The 17,548-nt window shown below is 51.7% G+C and overlaps 1 protein-coding gene across 3 annotated transcripts in view; it reads right to left on the bottom strand.

Moving 5' to 3' along the window:
• Positions 1–17,548, bottom strand: part of AKNA (AT-hook transcription factor) — a 62,042-nt gene that overhangs the window by 28,998 nt on the left and 15,496 nt on the right. For all 3 annotated transcript variants that reach the window (XM_023223698.3, XM_023223700.3, XM_023223699.2), the window contains exons 2-6: positions 15,210–15,593; positions 10,928–11,994; positions 8,713–8,787; positions 3,140–3,296; positions 2,243–2,397 (exon numbers count right to left, since the gene is read on the bottom strand). In XM_023223698.3, coding sequence (XP_023079466.2) covers positions 2,243–2,397; positions 3,140–3,296; positions 8,713–8,787; positions 10,928–11,994; positions 15,210–15,480 — 1,725 coding nt within the window. In that variant the 5' untranslated portion in view covers positions 15,481–15,593. The remainder of the gene's footprint in view (positions 1–2,242; positions 2,398–3,139; positions 3,297–8,712; positions 8,788–10,927; positions 11,995–15,209; positions 15,594–17,548) is intronic.

Below are 17,548 nucleotides of genomic sequence, written 5' to 3'. Positions count from 1 at the left end.
TGAGCTACACATTTGAAATTTTCTCATAGCCACGTTGAGAATGTAAAAAGAAACAGGTAAAATTAATTTTTATATTTTATTTAGCCACAAATATCATTTCAACATGTAACCAGTACTAAAAAAGTAGGGAGATACTTTATATTTCTAAGTCTCTGAAATCCGGTATGTGTTTTATACATACCACAGCATGTCTCAATTCAGAGCAGCCCATGTCAAGTACTCAACAGCCACATGTGACCAGCAGCTTCTGAATTGGATCGTGCAGCACTAGATATGAGGGGTCAGCTAAGGCCCCAGCTCCTGCTCAGTGTGATGATTTGACATTGCTTTATTTTGTGGACAACACATAGGACGAAGAAGAAATGTGTCTCCAGCTAAGGAACCAAGAATGGTGGTGGCAAAAGGAAATGAAGCTTGTAATCCCAGCACTTTGGGAGGCCGAGGCGGGCAGATCACTTGAGGTCAGGAGCTTGAGACCAGCCTGGCCAACATAGTGAAACCCCGTCTCTACTAAAAATACAAAAATTAGCTGGGCGTGGTGGCACGTGCCTGTGATCTTAGCTTCTAGGGCGGCTTGAGGCAGAAGAATTGCTTGGATCCGGGAAGCGGAGGTTGCAGTAAGCCAAGACTGCACCACTGCACTCCAGCCTGGGCGAAAGAGCAAGACTCTGTCTCAAAAAAAAAAAAAAAAAAATGAAGTCCTTGTATGTGCTACTCCAACAAGGATTAACTTTGAAAACATCATGGTGACAGATGTCAGACACAGGACAAATACTGCATGAATCTATTGCTATGAGACATCCACAATAGGTGAGCCTATAAAAACAGGAGGCAGATGAGCAGCTGCCACAGGCTGGGGTAAGAGGGAACGGGGAGTGGGAGTGACCGCCTAATACAGATGAGGTTTCTTAGTGGCTGATGAAAATATTCTAAAATTGACTGTGGTGACAGTGGCAGAACTGTGAATATACTAAAAACCACTGAAGCAAGCATACATTTTAAATGCGTCAACTGCATGGTATGTGAATTATATTTCAATAAAGCAGGGAAGAGAAGGGGAGATGGGAGGGGAGAGAAGAGGAGGGGAGAGGGGGAGAGAAGAGGAGGGGAGAGGGGAAGGGAGAGGAGGGGAGGGGAAGGGAGAGGAGAGGAGGGAAGGGAAGGGAAGAATAGAAGGTGCTTCTCTGAAAGAATCTGTTTTATGGGCATGGTGGTGCATATAACTATTGCATTTCTCTTTCGGCACTGGCAACTAGGAAGTTCAAAGCTAAATGTGTGACTCTAATGTGCTTAGGGTCCAACAGAACATTTTATTTACTCACTTCACATACTTTATTTTTTTCTATCCTTACTTCCTCTCTGCCCCTGTTTCCTCACTTCTGTTTTCAGAATGTGGCTAAAATGTATGTATTTTCATAAGGTACTTTAAACCACTTCTGGAGTAAAGCCAATGTACAGTTATAAACAGACCTGCAAACAATTCACGGTTACTTGGACTGTTGGATGAAGATACAAAGACCCGCCGGGCGCGGTGGCTCAAGCCTGTAATCCCAGCACTTTGGGAGGCCGAGACGGGCGGATCACAAGGTCAGGAGATCGAGACCACTCTGGCTAACATAGTGAAACCCTGTCTCTACTAAAAACTACAAAAATCTAGCCGGGCGAGGTGGCGGGCGCCTGTAGTCCCAGCTACCCGGGAGGCTGAGGCAGGAGAATGGCGTAAACCCGGGAGGCGGAGCTTGCAGTGAGCTGAGATCCGGCCACTGCACTCCAGCCCGGGCAACAGAGCGAGACTCCGTCTCAAAAAAAAAAAAAGATACAAAGACCCTTGAGAAGTAACTGGGAAGTGATTTATTTAATAGAATGAACTAAGAAAATGAGGCAACTTGTCCTGAAGAGGAAAAGGTAGAGTAGAGATTCTATTACCCTTCCAGAATCCTGAAAGAGCTCAGAGTTTCCCAGGAGCCAGCCTAGAGACACTTCGAAGCACAACCGGAGGGATTTCGATGAGATGCATTGCCAAAAAGGGGGGTAAAACCTAGCACTGGTGACAAGGAGACGAGCTGTGTGGCCTCTAAAACCAGGGAGGGGCTCACGTTTTGGGGATGGCTGAGTTAACTTGGTGCAGAGGCAGGGGAATGACAAGTGAGACTCCCAGAGCACCTCTCACCCAAGCAGGCAGAGGTTCTGTGTTCTCCAGGTGAGTTAAGTCTCTCAGGGGCAAATCTGGGAGTCCACTCACCTTGGCCAGGAACTGCCTGGCCTGAGAAGCCAGTGCCTGGGTCTGCTGTGCTGAGGACTGGTCCTCGGAGATGCCCCGGTTCTCTGGAAGCCACCCCAGGGTGGGCATACTGGTGAGCGAGGAGGGGCTCAGGTCTCCTCGAGCTGATGGCCACCCTGGAATACACAATTGCTGAAAGCTGGGGCCGAGAACAGTCCTTCCAGGAGCTGAAGGACTGAGGCTGAACGTCAAAGCCACCACCTCCATCATCAAGTTACAGCTCAGTCACCATGTGCTATCTTCATCAGCCCCAGGAAGTAGGCTGGGTAAAGCATTGTCCCCCATTTACAGGTGAGGACAAGGTCCAGATCTGCCCCAGGTCACATGGCTGGCTGCAGCAGAGCTGCGCTAGGCTTCTGGGTTCCCAGTCAATAGCGTGGGCTCTCACACAGGGAGACATGAGTTCCAATCCAGACGCTTCCCCTCCATAGCTGTATGAACTTCAGCCTGTCCTCACCTCTCCAAGCCTTGATCCCCTTGGCTGTCATGGGTGTGACAACACTGCACACCTCAGCGGGTTATTGTGGGGATTAACTGAGGTCACATGTGTCAAGGCTCAGTGCAGGGCCCGGCTGAGATATGGGCTCCCCAGGGATAATGCTCTATGTCTTCAACTCACCCAGGGTCACCAAGATGCCAAGTGGCAGGGCCAGGGCTGCCCCCAGGCTGCTGTGGATCAAAGCAGGACACTTTCCACATCTCTGACCCTTTTGAGTCAAAGTACCCAGGGTGGGGCCTTGCCTCCCTCCTTCCCCTGGCCTGAGGCCAGTGCCATCCCCAGGGTAAACCAAGTCAGCCCCACAGAGCAGAATCCCAGACAGAAGGAGCCTCCAGCTGCGGCTCTTCTCCCGGACTCACCTGAGGCCGCAGAGGCCTGGGGGTCCTCGGCCGGGCCCGGCCACCACTCTGCAGAGCGGGGCTGTGGGATGGTGAAGGATAAGACCTTGGTCCCTTGGGGCACCATTCCTGTGTGGATGCTGTGGCTGGGCTGGGGTGGGTCAGAGAACAGGTTCACCTGTGGAAGCGGGGAGGCACAGCAGAGCCAAGTCAGGGTAGGGGCAAACCCACCTGAAATGCCTCATCTTCATTCAGGAGCTCAACACGCATGCCCTGTAGTAATAAATACCATCTTTCAGTGCAGCCCTTGGCTGGGCCAAACATAGGTGAAGAACTGCGTGCCCTTTCATTTACTCTTAATGGTGGTCCTGAAAGGAAGACAGGGTGGGGACCCCAACAGCCCATCATATAGAAAAAAAAAAAAAACTGAGACACAGAGAGGTTATTAAGTCACTTACGCAAGATCCCCAGCTGATAAGTCCTTGGATGAGGATTACAACACCGCTCTATCTGACCCCAGTACCTATGGTTCTACTATTAACAGTAATTTTTTATTAATAATGCATGTTATAATTATATCACACAATTATTTCTTAACAAATATAAGCATTTCCAATAATTATGTTGATAATAATAGCAACCAATAGCAGTTTGAATAAATGAATGAAACAGCAAGTGAATAAACTAATCTGCCATTGGTAGCAGATCTCTATCATTTGGGGACAGATTTAAAATGTGGCAGCCAGCCCAGTTGGTGAGGGAGCAGTCTGGAGTCAGGCAGGTGACCAAGGAAGACCTCTCAAAGCTCGAAAGCAGAGGGAAACCACGGGCTGTTCAACGGCTTACAGCAGAGTTGAGAGGACTATGTTCTGTTTGTGTAAAGAAGGTTTTATTGAACACAGCCATGCCTGTTTGTGTATGTGTTGTCTATGGCTGCTTTCACACTCTGGTGGCAGAGTTGAGTAGTTGTGACAGAGACTATATGCTCCACAAAGCTAAACATTTTCACAATCTGGCCCTTTACAAAGAAAGTTTGCCAACTCTAGCTTAGCATATGGGCTCTGTAGTCAGAGCCCAGGTTCCTGCCCAGGCTCTATCACAGCACACCTCTGAGTCCTAGTTGGCTTAATAACTTTTCTGCACATGAAATAAGTGCTCAATAAATAGCGGCCACCACCCTGATATTCATCACCATCATCATCACCACCACCGTCATCACCACTACCATCACCACCATCACCATCATCACCATCACCATCGTCATCACTACCACTGTCATTACCACCACCATCATCACCATCAGCATCATTGTAACAATCATCATTATTAGCATCACCATCATTCACCATCACCATCACTATCACCATTATCACCAACACCATCACCACCACCACCACCATCACCATTTTTACCATTACCGTCATCATAACTATCACCATTACTACCATCACCATGATGGTCATCACCATCATAATCTGCACAGCCACCATGGAGACAGACCCATGGAAAAGCAACACCCCTTAGTGGCACCTGCTCATCATGACGTTGGGGGGTTATCTTAACTGCCCCTGTTGCACCAAGGTCAGGAATGAGCAGTTTAGGGTGGGCCCGGTGGAAGGGGCTCCCTGGCCCCCAGGCAAGCAGCCTCTCTTGCTTGAGCTGTATAGGTCCTGGCTGTGGCCGAAAAATCAACTCCAAGTGTGGCATGGTCCCCCCCGTCTCCTGCTCTTTCAGGCCCAGCCTCCCCAGATGAGAACAAAGCTGGATTTTAATAATCTCCTCAGCCATCTGCTCAGACTCCCCTGTGGGGGCTTTCCTATCAGCACCCCTCTCCTGAGGTGACCCAAATCCCAGGGGAGGCCCAGCCCTCTGACATGTTTCCCTCCCCGACCCCTTTCTCAGCCTCTAGGCCCCACCTGGGGAGTGACAGGGAACGGGGATGGGCCAGGGAAACCAGGAGGCCCCTTTGTTTCAGGGACCAAAAAGGAGTTTGAAGCAGAGAAGCCCAAAACCTGAGCAGATGCCCAGGCAGAGCCAGGAGGTGGGGAGTGGCGGTGGGGGTGGCAGCTTCGGATGCTCGGGCCTGGCCCTCCCAGGGCCCATCTCCCTGGACACAGCCAGGTGTCCCCGGTGCTCCCCAAGGCCAGATTCACTCGCTCGGGGGATTCTGTCAAAGGTGAATCAGAATTCTGTGAAGGGAGGACCAGTGAATTTGGGAAACATTGGGTTAAACAAATGAATATTCTCTGCACAGATGGATTTCTCTCAGCCTTTAAAATGCTAATGGGCTTTATGAATAGGGCGGGAGGGGAGGAGAAAGAGAGACGAAGATGTTTCCCCAACTCATCTGCATACAGAAATCTCCCCTCCCCCCATCCCCACCCAAGGGGTTCTGGGCCAACTTGTGGCCATCAGAACACACTGAAAAAGGGTGGTTTTACATTATCTCCGTAATTCCTTCTAGGGTAATTTCTGGTCACCTCAGCTCTTCCAGATCTCTCTTCAGCTGAGATGGAGGAACAGGGGCTGCGGGGAGGTGGCAACATGGCAGCAAATGCAGTGAGATCACCATAAACCCTGGCCAGAGGCCAGTGTAGAGAACAGAGCCAACCAGTGACTCCTGACCAGTCCTGGCTCCCTGCCCCACAGCTGGGCTCCCTGGTCCTGCCCCAACCCCAAGGCTCCAGACCCATCGGTGTTCCTGGGCCAGGCCTCCCCAGCTGCAGATCCCACAACTACCGAGACTAGTTCTGCTAGAGCGTGGTGTCACTCGTGGGCTTCAGAGCCAGGCTGCCGAGTTCCAACTCCTGCTCTGGCACCTACTTGTTGAGTGATCTTGGTCAAGTTACTTAACATCTCTGTGCCTCAGCTTCCCCAACTGCAAATAATTTAGGACAGTGGTCCATAAATATCACCTATGACCATTCTTATTTCTATAACAGTCATCAATCCGCCTCATCCCTATGCCTCTCTCCACACCCAGTGCCAGGGCCTGGGTGCCAGGGCTTACCCAGACTTGAGGAAAAGAACATCTGTTCTGGAATCAGGCAGATGTAGGTTTCAGTCCCAGCTTTGCCTCTTGCACCAGCTATGGGATGCTGAGCAAACCATTCCACCTGACTGAACCTCAGTGTGTGTGTGGAGGGGCTCAAATAAGATGACCCTGAACCTGGGGTGGGATACCTGTTGCTGCTCAGTGAATGTCAATCTCCTTCCTATGGGTCCCCACCCACGGCTGTCCACCTCCCCACCATGCCTAGACTGGGTGTCCAGTGCAACATCCCCAGCGCGGCTCCCTCCCAGGTGGGTCCAGCCCTCCGCCATGGGTTCTGAGCAGATTGAAGTGGCTCGGTAGGTCCTTGGGAGGTCTGAGAACTGCCTCTGAACTCGTGGGCTCTGAGCAAAAGGTTGTCCTGGGGTCTCTCCAGCCTTCGGGGCAGAGTGCACAGAGGCCCAGATGGAGTGAGGAAGCCTGGCCAGCTGGAATCTCAGCTCTCCTCAAGCCCCATGGACCCTGAGTGAATCCCCTCCCTGCTCTGGGGCTCTGTTCTCTTCTGCACATTGGAGCTGCAAGCCGGCCTTGTGCTGCTCCCCTAGGGCAGCTGTGAGATGGGGTTGGGCGGGAGGTGATAGTATCATCCTGCTTCCTTCCCGCAGAGCCCTGAAAGGTGCTCATACTTCCTGAGGCTGAGAGAGGGGTTGGGGGAGGGAGCAGAGCCCTCAGGCCAAGCAATAGCAATCATTTTTCCAGAAAGTGGGAGTGAGTGAGCTGACACAGAAACATTTCCGGCCTCTCCTCCTGTGACACCCTCACACACATGAGCCAGGGGTCTGGGTGCCAGCCAGGGCAGGGTAACCACACTTGGGGGGGACCCTGAGTCCTACTGGGTCAAGGGAGCACCCACAAGAGGAGGCACCCCAGCTGCACTCTGCTGTGTCCACCCCACCTGTGTCACTGTGGCTGGCATAAAAGAGGCCTAGCAGTAAACACCTTTATAATAATAATATTCCCTAACTCTTACGAAGTGCCTGCCTAGTGCCAGGTAAATGCTTTCTGTATACTGACTCATGCCCTTAAACGAGCGCAGGAGGAAGGGAGGAGGGAGGGTGGAGACGCTCCACGCCTTCAGTCCCCGTCACTCCATGACCTTCAGCGCCCCCTAGCCCAACGGGAGCCCCAGTTTCCCAATCTGTCAAATGGGGAAGCCAAGTGTTTGGGTCTGATGACCAGTTCCTTTCTCCCTGGACCTGCTTAGAGTCTGCAGCCATGGGAATGCGGTTTCCCCAGAGAGGATGACCTAACAAACCCCCTCCACTCCCTTTCCCAACTGCCTCTTCCAACCCTGGATCTGGCTCAGCGGTTCAGAAAGCTGGAAGGAGCCTGCTTGGCTCCCAGGAGGAAGTCTGATTAGCCCTCTTTTACAGATGTGCCCGATGAGGCCAAGAGGGAAGGGGCCTGCCTGTGCCAGGCAGCAGGTGTGGGGATGCAGGGGGGCTCCTGGTCCTAGAACAGGCCCCCTTCCGTTTCCTCACCACAGTGGCCTTCTCCCACCCGCCCCGGAAGTGCCTCTCAGCATTGAGAGTAGCAGCTGTGGCGTGGGCGGGGTCCTGGAGCATGGGGTGGGGGGGGGGGCAGCACTGGGGCATCTGCATCTCTGCACCTCAGCTCTCACCCCTCCTCCACTGCTGCCTGATGAGGCAAGAGGAGGGCACAGCAAAAGCAGGAAGCCACGAGGGGCCGCACAGGTCCCACTTCCTGCCTCACTCAGGAAAGAGGAAGGTGGAGAATTCACAGCCTCCTCCTAAGATGGGGTGGGGGCTGTGGTGGTGGGTTTCCCCTCTGCTCTCCTCCTGCCCCATACTCTGCCAGGTGAGGTTGGGGGGAGGGAGAAAGGCAAAGGTGTGATCCAGGAAGATTCAGGCCCAAAGAACAAGCACCAGGGGCTGAGCAGAAATTCCGTGTTACTCTTTTGAGGCTCACAGAGCCCAAGTAACTTCCTCAAGGTCACACAGCTGGTTAGCAATGGAGCCAGGAGTCGAACCCAGGTGGCCTTACTCCCGAGCCCATCTAGAAGGAGAGAGAGTCTCATGAAATTCCTGGGCTCATGGTAGCTCAGGCCTGTAATCCCAGGGGCACTTTGGGAGGCTGAAGCAGAAGGATCACTTGAGCCCAGGAGTTCGAGACCAGCTTGGGCAACAAAGTAAGACCCCATCTCTACAAAACATAAAAAAAAAAAAAATACAGGCACAGTGATGCATGCCTGTATTCCCAGCTACCAGGGAGGCTGAAACGAGAGGATCTCTTGAGCCCAGAAGGTTGATATTGCAGTGAGTTACGACCATGCCACTGCACTCCAGCCTGGGTGACAGAGCAAGACCCTGACTCAAAAAAAAAAAAAAAAAAAAAAAGCCCAGGGAGGGCAAGGTCACTGCCCAAGGTCACAGAGGGACCTTGGGGTAGAAGCAAACTGGCGTTCCACTAACTCCAGGGCCTCAGTAGATGGAGGAGGCAGTGGCCTTTCTCTAGAGCTATGGAAAAGTGTCATCTCCTCGGGGACTTGGGCCCATGCCTCCACCCCATCCCAGCCTGGTACCTTGGCCCCGAGGCGTAGCTGGTCGATGGTGTTCTCGGCCTCAGCATACTTGGTGAGAAGCCTGTGGTAGTCTTCCTGCAGAAAGGGGGAGCAACACGGTCATATGCCCAGGCACACAAGGCACCCTTCCTCGCTGGGAGACCCTGATAGCAAACTCCCCTCCACAAGGGCTTCTGGGTTCCTGAGAGGAAAGCATTCAATGGTGGGATCCAAGCTGAGCAATCTTCAGGCTTGTGTGCAACACAGACCCACCACGTTCAAGTTCTGGAGCATGCGAGGGCAGTGGGACAACTTTTCTACCTCCGTGACAACGAGTCTAGACTGAGGGCCTCTGGCTGGTTTACCTTGACACATAACCCACATCGCAGACGGCTGCCACGATTCTTTTATCCAAATGCCCTGCCCATCAGTTGGCCCTGTGGGGTGAGGCCCATATCTGTCTTTCCCCCTGCTGCACTGTCGGTGTTTAAGCAGCATGTGCTTAAGAAGTACTTTCTTCAATGGCTAATTGAATGAATCATCCAAGAGTCCCGTGGCAGAAAAATAGAAGGCTTGAAAATCACTGTTCCACCTACTCAGAATCACTTGCCTTAAACAAACCCAAAGAACTTTATAAAAACAGGTCATTGCAGGAAAAAAGGAAAAGCATGTCACCTTTGAAGGATGTGAGGAACTGATTCCTTCTGAAAACGGGTCAGTAACTAAGTAACTAACGACCATTATGGGTCAGTAATGGTAACAGTAAAAGGACAGAACAGAGCATCCCGCTGACCTTTCCTGTACAAGCAAGAACTTGGTAACCAAGTAGTTGATGAGGGACACTTTTACTTTTTAGCATATTTCCAGCAATTAATGTAGGAGTGAGAGCATTAGCATACTACCACTTTGTCACCCCAAATGAAAGACTAGACCAAGACAATGACCATCAGAGGCTGTCAAAATCACAAACAAGAGACCAGCAGGCATCCTGTGCTTGCTGAAGGAGGCACACAGGCCACCTATGATATGCTCTTGCCAAAACTCCCCACGCCCGTGGAGCTCGCGGTCTGGAGGGGAAATAGTCATGTTTCCCCTCCAGACCACCAAAGCCTCTAGCTCGAAACCTACCAATATTCAAGAAAAAGAGGACAATGGGACGCATGAAGAGAGACCACAGCACATCAGCAAAGCCCACACTGCGGACGACTCTGCAGGACAGACGGATTTCCGCAACAAATGATTTTCATGGCAGAAGTAAGAAGGAGGACAGACTAGAAGAGTAAAAGAGATCTGAAAAAATAAATGCAAGAAAGAAAGAAAGAAAAAGAAAAAGGGAGAGGAGAGACTTGAAAGGCACCAAATGCGACATACAAGCCATGTTTGGATCCTGAGGCCCATGGACGGGAACGAATAAGCTATTTATGAGACACCCGCATCTGAATGCGGGTTTGATATTTGTTCATATTTAAGGATCTGGTGTCAACATTTAGGTGATCATGGTAAGTGGTTACGTTTAAAGTAAGATCTTTATCTTTAGACATGTATACACTAACATATTTTTAGATAAAAGGATTGGATGCGTGAAATTTTGCTTCAAAATAATCTAGTGGTGGTGAATAGGGGAGAGGTAAGGCCATAGGAGAGAAAGGTTTTCGGGAGCTGCTAATTGTGGATGCGGGGGGTAGGTACATGGGAGTCCATTCTACAATTTTCTCTCTTGTATATGTTTTAATATTTTTCATAGCAGAAGTTGAAAAGAAGCAAACAGATCATCCTCGAAACATGAGTACAATCACTGGTCTTTTTGAGCAAAGGGCTTGGGTCTATCTCAGGGCTCCAGGTATACCCTCCCTGCACCAGCATGGAGTTCCTAGCCCAGACCTCAGGCCTCCCTACCCCAGCCAGCCTCTACCCCAGGGCTTCCCAAGCCAGCCTCCACCCCAGGCCTCCCCACCCCACCAGCCTCCATCCAGGGCTTCCTACCCCAGCCAGCCTCCACCCCAGTCCTCCTCACCCCACTGGCCTCCATCCCAGGGCTTCTCACCCTAGTCAGCCTCCACCCCAGGCCTACCCACCCCACCAGCCTCCATCCCAGGGCTTCCCACCCCAGCCAGGCTCTATCCCAGGCCTCTCCACCCCAGCCAGCCTCTACTCGAGGCCTCCCCACCCCAATTAGCCTCCACCCTAAGCCAACAGGGGCCTTGGTGACACATCCACAGCCATAAGTCCCACTAACCTGGAGCTGATGGACCAGTTCAGTGGCTTGCTCAGGCGTCTGAAATTCTTGGGGTACCCTGGTGATGGGGTGGGCAGGAGGCGTGTCCTTTGCCAAGGCTGCTTCTCCACTGCTCAACAGCACCTCCTGCACAATCTCAGCTGGTGACTTGAAGATGAGGGGCCTGGCAGGGGCCTGAGGCTTCCTGTTGTGGCTTCTGGACTTGGGGGGACGGTAGCTCTCATCTTTGGGGAATCTCACCCGGGGCCCTACCTTGGAGAAGTCAGGGAGTGGGTAGTTCAACTGCCCCCGGCCATACTTGGGGGCATTAGAAGAGGAGCGGCCAGCCAGAGTGGCTCCCTGCTTGGGCAGCGGCCTGCCCTGCTGTGTTGACCTGGGCTGAGGATTCAGGGGGCTGATGGAGCCAATGAATCGGGAAGGGAGTGGCTTAGGTGACGTCTTTGTCTGCTTCCAGATGTGTTCCTCGGGCTGAGGGCAGGAGAATCTGGTCGTTTCTCTCCTCCATCTATCCGCGGCAGGCTGCGGACTCTGGGCTCGAGGAGCTGAGGAGTCCTGGAATTCCATGGGGGTTGCCAGAGCAACGCTGCCTCCAGTTCTGTCATCTGGGTTTAGGAGGTGGTGGCTGGGGCCCTCTGGCAAAGTTTCTGCCAGGGCAGTGGGCTGGGGGCCACCGGTCTCTCCTTCCCAGGTGGAATCAAGGCTGTCACTAGGGTGGTCGAGGCTCACTGTCCCACTGCTCCAGGACCTTGCTGGGCTGAGCTCAACGGATGGGTTGACCTCGGAATGTTCAGAAAGTTTGTCCCCACTGGCTTGTTTGCCAGAAGCCACCCAGCCCCTGGCCTGACCATGCCCAAGAGCCACGGGGCTGGTGTTTCCATGGCCGTCCAAGCTGAGACCAGCCTCATACCCCAACCTTGGGGCGCTCTCTCCAGCCTCCTCAACCTCCAGACTTCTGAGGGTCCCATCTGGCTCCTCTTCAGTCATGTCCAGCTGACGGCCCTGCTGGGGGAGCCAGGCGAGAGGCTCGTGGGAACTTGCTGGGCTGTCCACATCCTCTGCTTCAGCCTCTGGAAAGACAGGCCATTCACTTCTTAGCATATACCAGGTCTGTACCCACCATGTAACTTACCCTGTCACTTCAACTCTCTGGCTTCCATTTCCTCATCACATGGGGATGGAAAGAATCCCAAGGAGCCCCCCACATAGCCAAGTGTTTGTCTGATACCTGATCTGGTTGTCTCAGAGGTCCTTCAAACTCAAACCCAGACCCGGTCCCTCCAGTGTCTCCCATCTCAGCAGATGGCAACACCATCCCCTCCAGGCACACAGGCCAGAAGCCTGGGAGGCGTCTTTGCCATCTCTCTCCTTCTAACCCCCTGAATCCAATCTGTCACCTGGTCCTGCCCCATTACCTCCTATAAAAATCACAAACTCATCTATCACTCTGAAGTCTACCACCACTACCTTGGCTCGCGTCCCATCCTCTCTTGTCTGGCTAACTGCAGTCAGTAGCCACCTAACCATCTCCTCCGTCCTCACCCATATCCTCCATCTGAAAACTCATCCATGTCTTCCTGTGGAAGAAAAGCAGAACCTTCACTATGGTCCTAAGGTCGCTGCCACCCCGGCCCCATTAGCTCTCCTGATCCATCTCTCTCCATGGCCCCTCAGGCTCCCCCTGCTCCTGCGATGTGCACACCACGCTCCTCCCACCATGGGGGCTACGCATGTGCGCATCCCTCCGCTGGGGGATTCTCTCTCCTCCTTGGCCTAGTTAACTCCTATCTGTCCATTAGGCTCAACCTCTGCCTCCTCAAGGAAGACTTAGATCTCCCTGACTAGGTCAAGTTCTCCCTTTTACAGGCCCTCATAGGACTGGTTACCTCTACTTTGTAACACTTATCATAGCAGCTGCTTTCCATTTATTTGTGTGGTTGTTTCACTGACATGTGTCTCGCCCCCTACACTGCAAGCTCTATGAAGCCAAGGATGCTCTCTGTTTTGTTCACGATTGGATTTGCAGTGCTGGTACCTGACACTATTTGTTGACCGAACAGAAGGAAGGAGAAAAGGAAGGCGAGCGAGGAAGGGAGGGAAGGAAGGAAGGAGGGAGGAAGATAAGGTATATAAAGCTCCCAGGAAGTAGACAGTTACTGTAATTATTACATAGTGAGTACTCAATAAATATGTATCCATCCACCCACCCAGCCATCTATCCCACCATGCTTCCTCCCAACAGCCATCCATCTACCCACCCATTCAGCCATCTATCACCCACCCGTCCATTCATCCATGCATCTAACCACCATCCATGCAGTCATTGTTTACGGAGCATCCACTCTGCTCTAGATCCCATGTTGACTTCGGGGATAGGTCCAAAGTTTCATGAGACACAGTTTGGGTACCACCAGGCATAGACTCTCTGTTCAGGCAGATGCACCTTTGTCTCACTTTTTACTCCCCCATGCTCTTTCCCCTACCCTTGACACCTCTACATCTCTTAACCACTTAACATCTCCTTCGGCAAGTTACTCTTGCTTACAGCAACATACTTGAAACCCAGGGAGGTTACGTAACTTGCCAAAGATCACCCAGTGGTTCCCTGGACCTAGGACCCAGGCCCCAGTCATGCAGGTGAGTCTGCTTCCACCACTAGGGGTCACACACTAGGGGTGAAGGGGCCTGGGCTTTGGAGCTAGGGAGCCCTGGGTTCAATCCTGGCTCCTGTGACCCCTCACTGGGGCCACAGGCAAGCTGCTGACCTCTCTGGCAATCCACAGTCAAACGTGAGGCTAGTTCCTCCTACCTGACAGAGGGTGGTGAGGAGGGAACAAGAGAGGGCCAGACCCTGCCCAGCCCTGTGCCTGGCACATAGTAAAGGCACAGGACAGGGTAGCAGCTATTACATCATAGCAGGGGGTTACCATGTGACCCCAGGAAGAGATGCCTCTGCCCTGTCCACCCAGTGCATCTCAGTTACCATCCCTTGCTGGAAAGAGTGCTCAGAAATGGCTCCTCAGTGGGCAGCAGTGGACAGTGCTCACTTTGAGCAGATCAGGTGTGTGAAACTTTGAGTAATGGCACAATCCGCTACCAGAGGAGGCTTCTCTACCAATCGCAACAGCCTGCGGGAGTCACAGGACCCTAAAACAGGGGCATCTCGCTCATAATCTAAGCGCAATCACTACCACGTATCCAGCTCTTACTATTCCCTATGATATGATTCCTCTCATTTTATAGATGGAAAAAGCAAGACTCAGGCAGAAGGAACTTGCTAATCAGAGCGAGGAATTTAGTCTAAGTTGGTCTGGATGCAACCAGAACATAGTTATTGTAGAAAACAAGAAATGCCAACATTCCCATTGCTAATTGGAATTTTAAAAAACCTTAAAAATACCCAGGCATGACGGCTCCCATCTGTAATCCCAGCATTTTGGGAGGCCAAGGTGAGAGGCTCGCTTCAGGCCAGGAGTTTGAGACCAGCCTGGCCAACACTGTGAGACCCTGTCTCTACAAAAAATACAAAAATTAGCTGGGTGTGGTGGCATGCACCTGTAGTCCCAGCTCCTCGGGAGGCTGAGTTCTGAGGATTGATTGGGCCCGAAAGGTCGACGCTGCAGTGAGCCATGATCATGCCACTGCACTCCAGCCTGGACAACAGAGCAAGACCCTGCTTCAATAAATAAATAAATAAATAAAATAAAATAAAAATTGGACACAACTCCAAGACTAAGTAATTCAAATTACCAGAGATATGAGCAAATCAAGTGTGCAAAGATATATTAATGACATTCATCACTGCATTATTTATAACAGCAAAATCTAGAAACTACTAAAATGCCCAGCAGTAGGATACTGGCTGATTAACCACGGAATATCCATGGAAGTCTAGGAATGACTTGTGGGAGAGGATTTGATGAACTAGGAAAATGTTCATATCTATTAAGTTACCCAAAAAGCAGGTTATAACGAAGTATGTAGAATACTGTTCCATATTCACATTACATTTGCATAACCACACATATGGAAAACAGTGGTTATCTGGGGATGGAGTGGGACAATGAGTAATTTTAAATTTTACTTAATTTTGTGCCTTATATTTTCTGGTTGTTCTGCAATGAATGGTATTACTTATACAATTTAAATTTTTTTAATTTTTAAATTATAGACTTTGTAGAATGTAATTGAAAATGTTGAAGCAACCTCCACTCCCTTCCCCCCTGCTAGAACATGTGATGTGGGGGACGGGACATCACTGTAGGGGGCGGGGTGTCAGTCTCACCTTCTCCTGAAGTCTCTCCTGACTCACAATCCTGATGCCCATCGGGCTGCAGATGCGGGTCCCACTCCAGGGGCGGCAGGTGCTGCTGGGCCAGGCGGAAGTCCTCCAGGAGCTCGGGGCTGGTGGCATTGGGAAAGAGTCCCTCTTCTCCCCAGCTTTGTGAACTACTATCCACATCCCTCTTGTCCTCAGCCCAGGCCCAGTGCTGCCGCCGGGGGCCCTTCCCCAGGCCAGGCTCAACCCAGCAGATCTCAGTCTCCGAGCTGGCCATCGGGACTGGCCTGAGCTTCACCTGGGCCACTTCATCTTCAGGAGACAGAGCTGCTGCCAGGGGCCCCAGAGTCACCGCTGGCTCCTGTCGGCATCGGCCATCCTGCCTGTGCCCTGTCAGGAACACATTCAAGAAATATCATTAATTCTCCTGATTCCCTCTTTTATTTGGAACAAGAAGTTACCAGCAGGAACTCTGGAATTAGCCCCGGTTCAACTCCTGGCTGCGTCCTCCCAAAGCTGTGTGACCTTGGGCAAGTCACTCTGCCTTCATTTTCTTCATCAATAAAGCTGGCATAATAATTCCTTTCTCCCTCCAGAGTGGTTTTTTTTGTCTGCTTGTTTTTTTTTTTTTTGGAGACAGAGTCTCACTCTGTTGCCCAGGCTGGAGTGCATTGGCACGATCTTAGCTCACTACAACCTTCGTCTCCCAGGTTCAAGTGATTCTCCTGCCTCAGCCTCCTGAGTAGCTGGGACTACAAGCGTGCGCCACCACACCCAGCTAATTTTTGTATTTTTTAGTTTCACCATATGGGCCAGGCTGGTCTCGAACTCCTGACCTCGTGATGCACCCGCCTCGGCCTCCTAAAGTGCTGGGATTACAGGCGTGAGCCACCATGTCTGGCCCCCTCCTGGGTTTTATAAACTAGATGAGACACACGATGAGGAGCCCAGCGGCCAGTGCACCGACCAACAGGTGTTGAATGCATCCTAGCTAGTGTTACTGAGTACTGGTTCTTCGTGTGGGCATGGGGCACAGGCCCCGCTCACCGGAGAACCGACGGCCCATGAGGAAGCAGACGATCACCAGGAAACTACAAATCCAGGTGAGATGTGCTGGAGGAGGCACGGGGGCTGCCCTGACACAGGCCAGGGTAGTCTGGGGATCCCAGGTTAGAAGCTAGTTCCTCTGAGAATCTTCTCTGACCTCACTCGGGTAAAAATTCAGATTGAGAGGTGGGGGAGGATGATGAAAAAAGCATTCCAGGCCAGGTATGATGGCTCACGCCTACAATTCCAGCACTTTGGAAGGCTGAGGTGAGCGGATCACTTGAGTCTAGGAGTTCGAGACCAGCCTGGGCAACATGGCAAAACCTCGTCTCTACAAAAAATTAGCCAGGTGTGATTGTGCACACCTGTAGTCACAGCTACTCGAGAGGCTGAGGTGGGAGGATCACTTGAGCCCGGGAGGTTGAGGCTGCAGTGAGCCATGACAGCGCCACTGTACTCCAGCCTGGGCAACAAAGTGAGACCCTGTCTCAAAAGGAGAAAAAAAAGGTAGCATTCCGCTAACCAACATAATTGAAAACAGGTGCTCAAGCAAAAAGGCATCAAGTCCCAGCACATGCTACAGTATAGATGAACCTCAGAAACATTATGCTAAGTGAAAGATGCCAGACACAAAGGCCACATATAGTGTGATTCTATGGATAGGAAATATCCAGGCAAGGTAACTCCTTGGAGAGTGAAAGCAGACTGGTATCTGCCAGGCGCTGGGGGAGAGGAGAGTGGGCACTGCTTGCTGGGTATGGGATTTCCTTCGGAAGTGAGAAAAATGCTTTGCAACTAGATGGAGGTGGCAGTTACACAACACTGTGAATATACTAAATGTCACTGAACTGTTCATCTAAAAATGGTTAGTTTTATGTTACGTGAATTTCACCTCAATTTAAATAAAAAGCCTTCCTAGTGAGGCAACCTGGGGGCGGGGAGCAAGCCTACCGGGGCTTTCCTGGACCTGGGAGTGGTTTTCGCCGAGGCTGGGGTATTGAACACAAGGAAAGCCCATCAGAGGTGTGGTTTAAAAGTTCCCCTCGGGCTGCTCTGGGAGAATGAACCAGGGAGGCTGGCCACACAGGGACCTGTCAGGCGGCTGCTGCAGCAACAGGGTAGCCAGAGAAGGGCTCCTCCGCTGCCTTCCCTCAACCCTCTCCTTCTTTCCCTCTTTCCTTCTCCCTCTCGTCTCCTTTTGCCTCTTCCTTCCCACGCTCCCGCTATTTCCCTAAGCGCTTCCTCTATGCCAGCACTAAGCCAGGTCCAGGAAGAGCAAAGCTGACCCAGAGTGGGCA

The sequence above is a fragment of the Piliocolobus tephrosceles genome, chromosome 14 (genome assembly GCF_002776525.5).
Source record: "Piliocolobus tephrosceles isolate RC106 chromosome 14, ASM277652v3, whole genome shotgun sequence".
Lineage (NCBI taxonomy): Eukaryota > Metazoa > Chordata > Mammalia > Primates > Cercopithecidae > Piliocolobus > Piliocolobus tephrosceles.
Note: the sequence above shows the minus strand (reverse complement) of the source record. Positions and strands in the feature narration are given on the sequence as shown.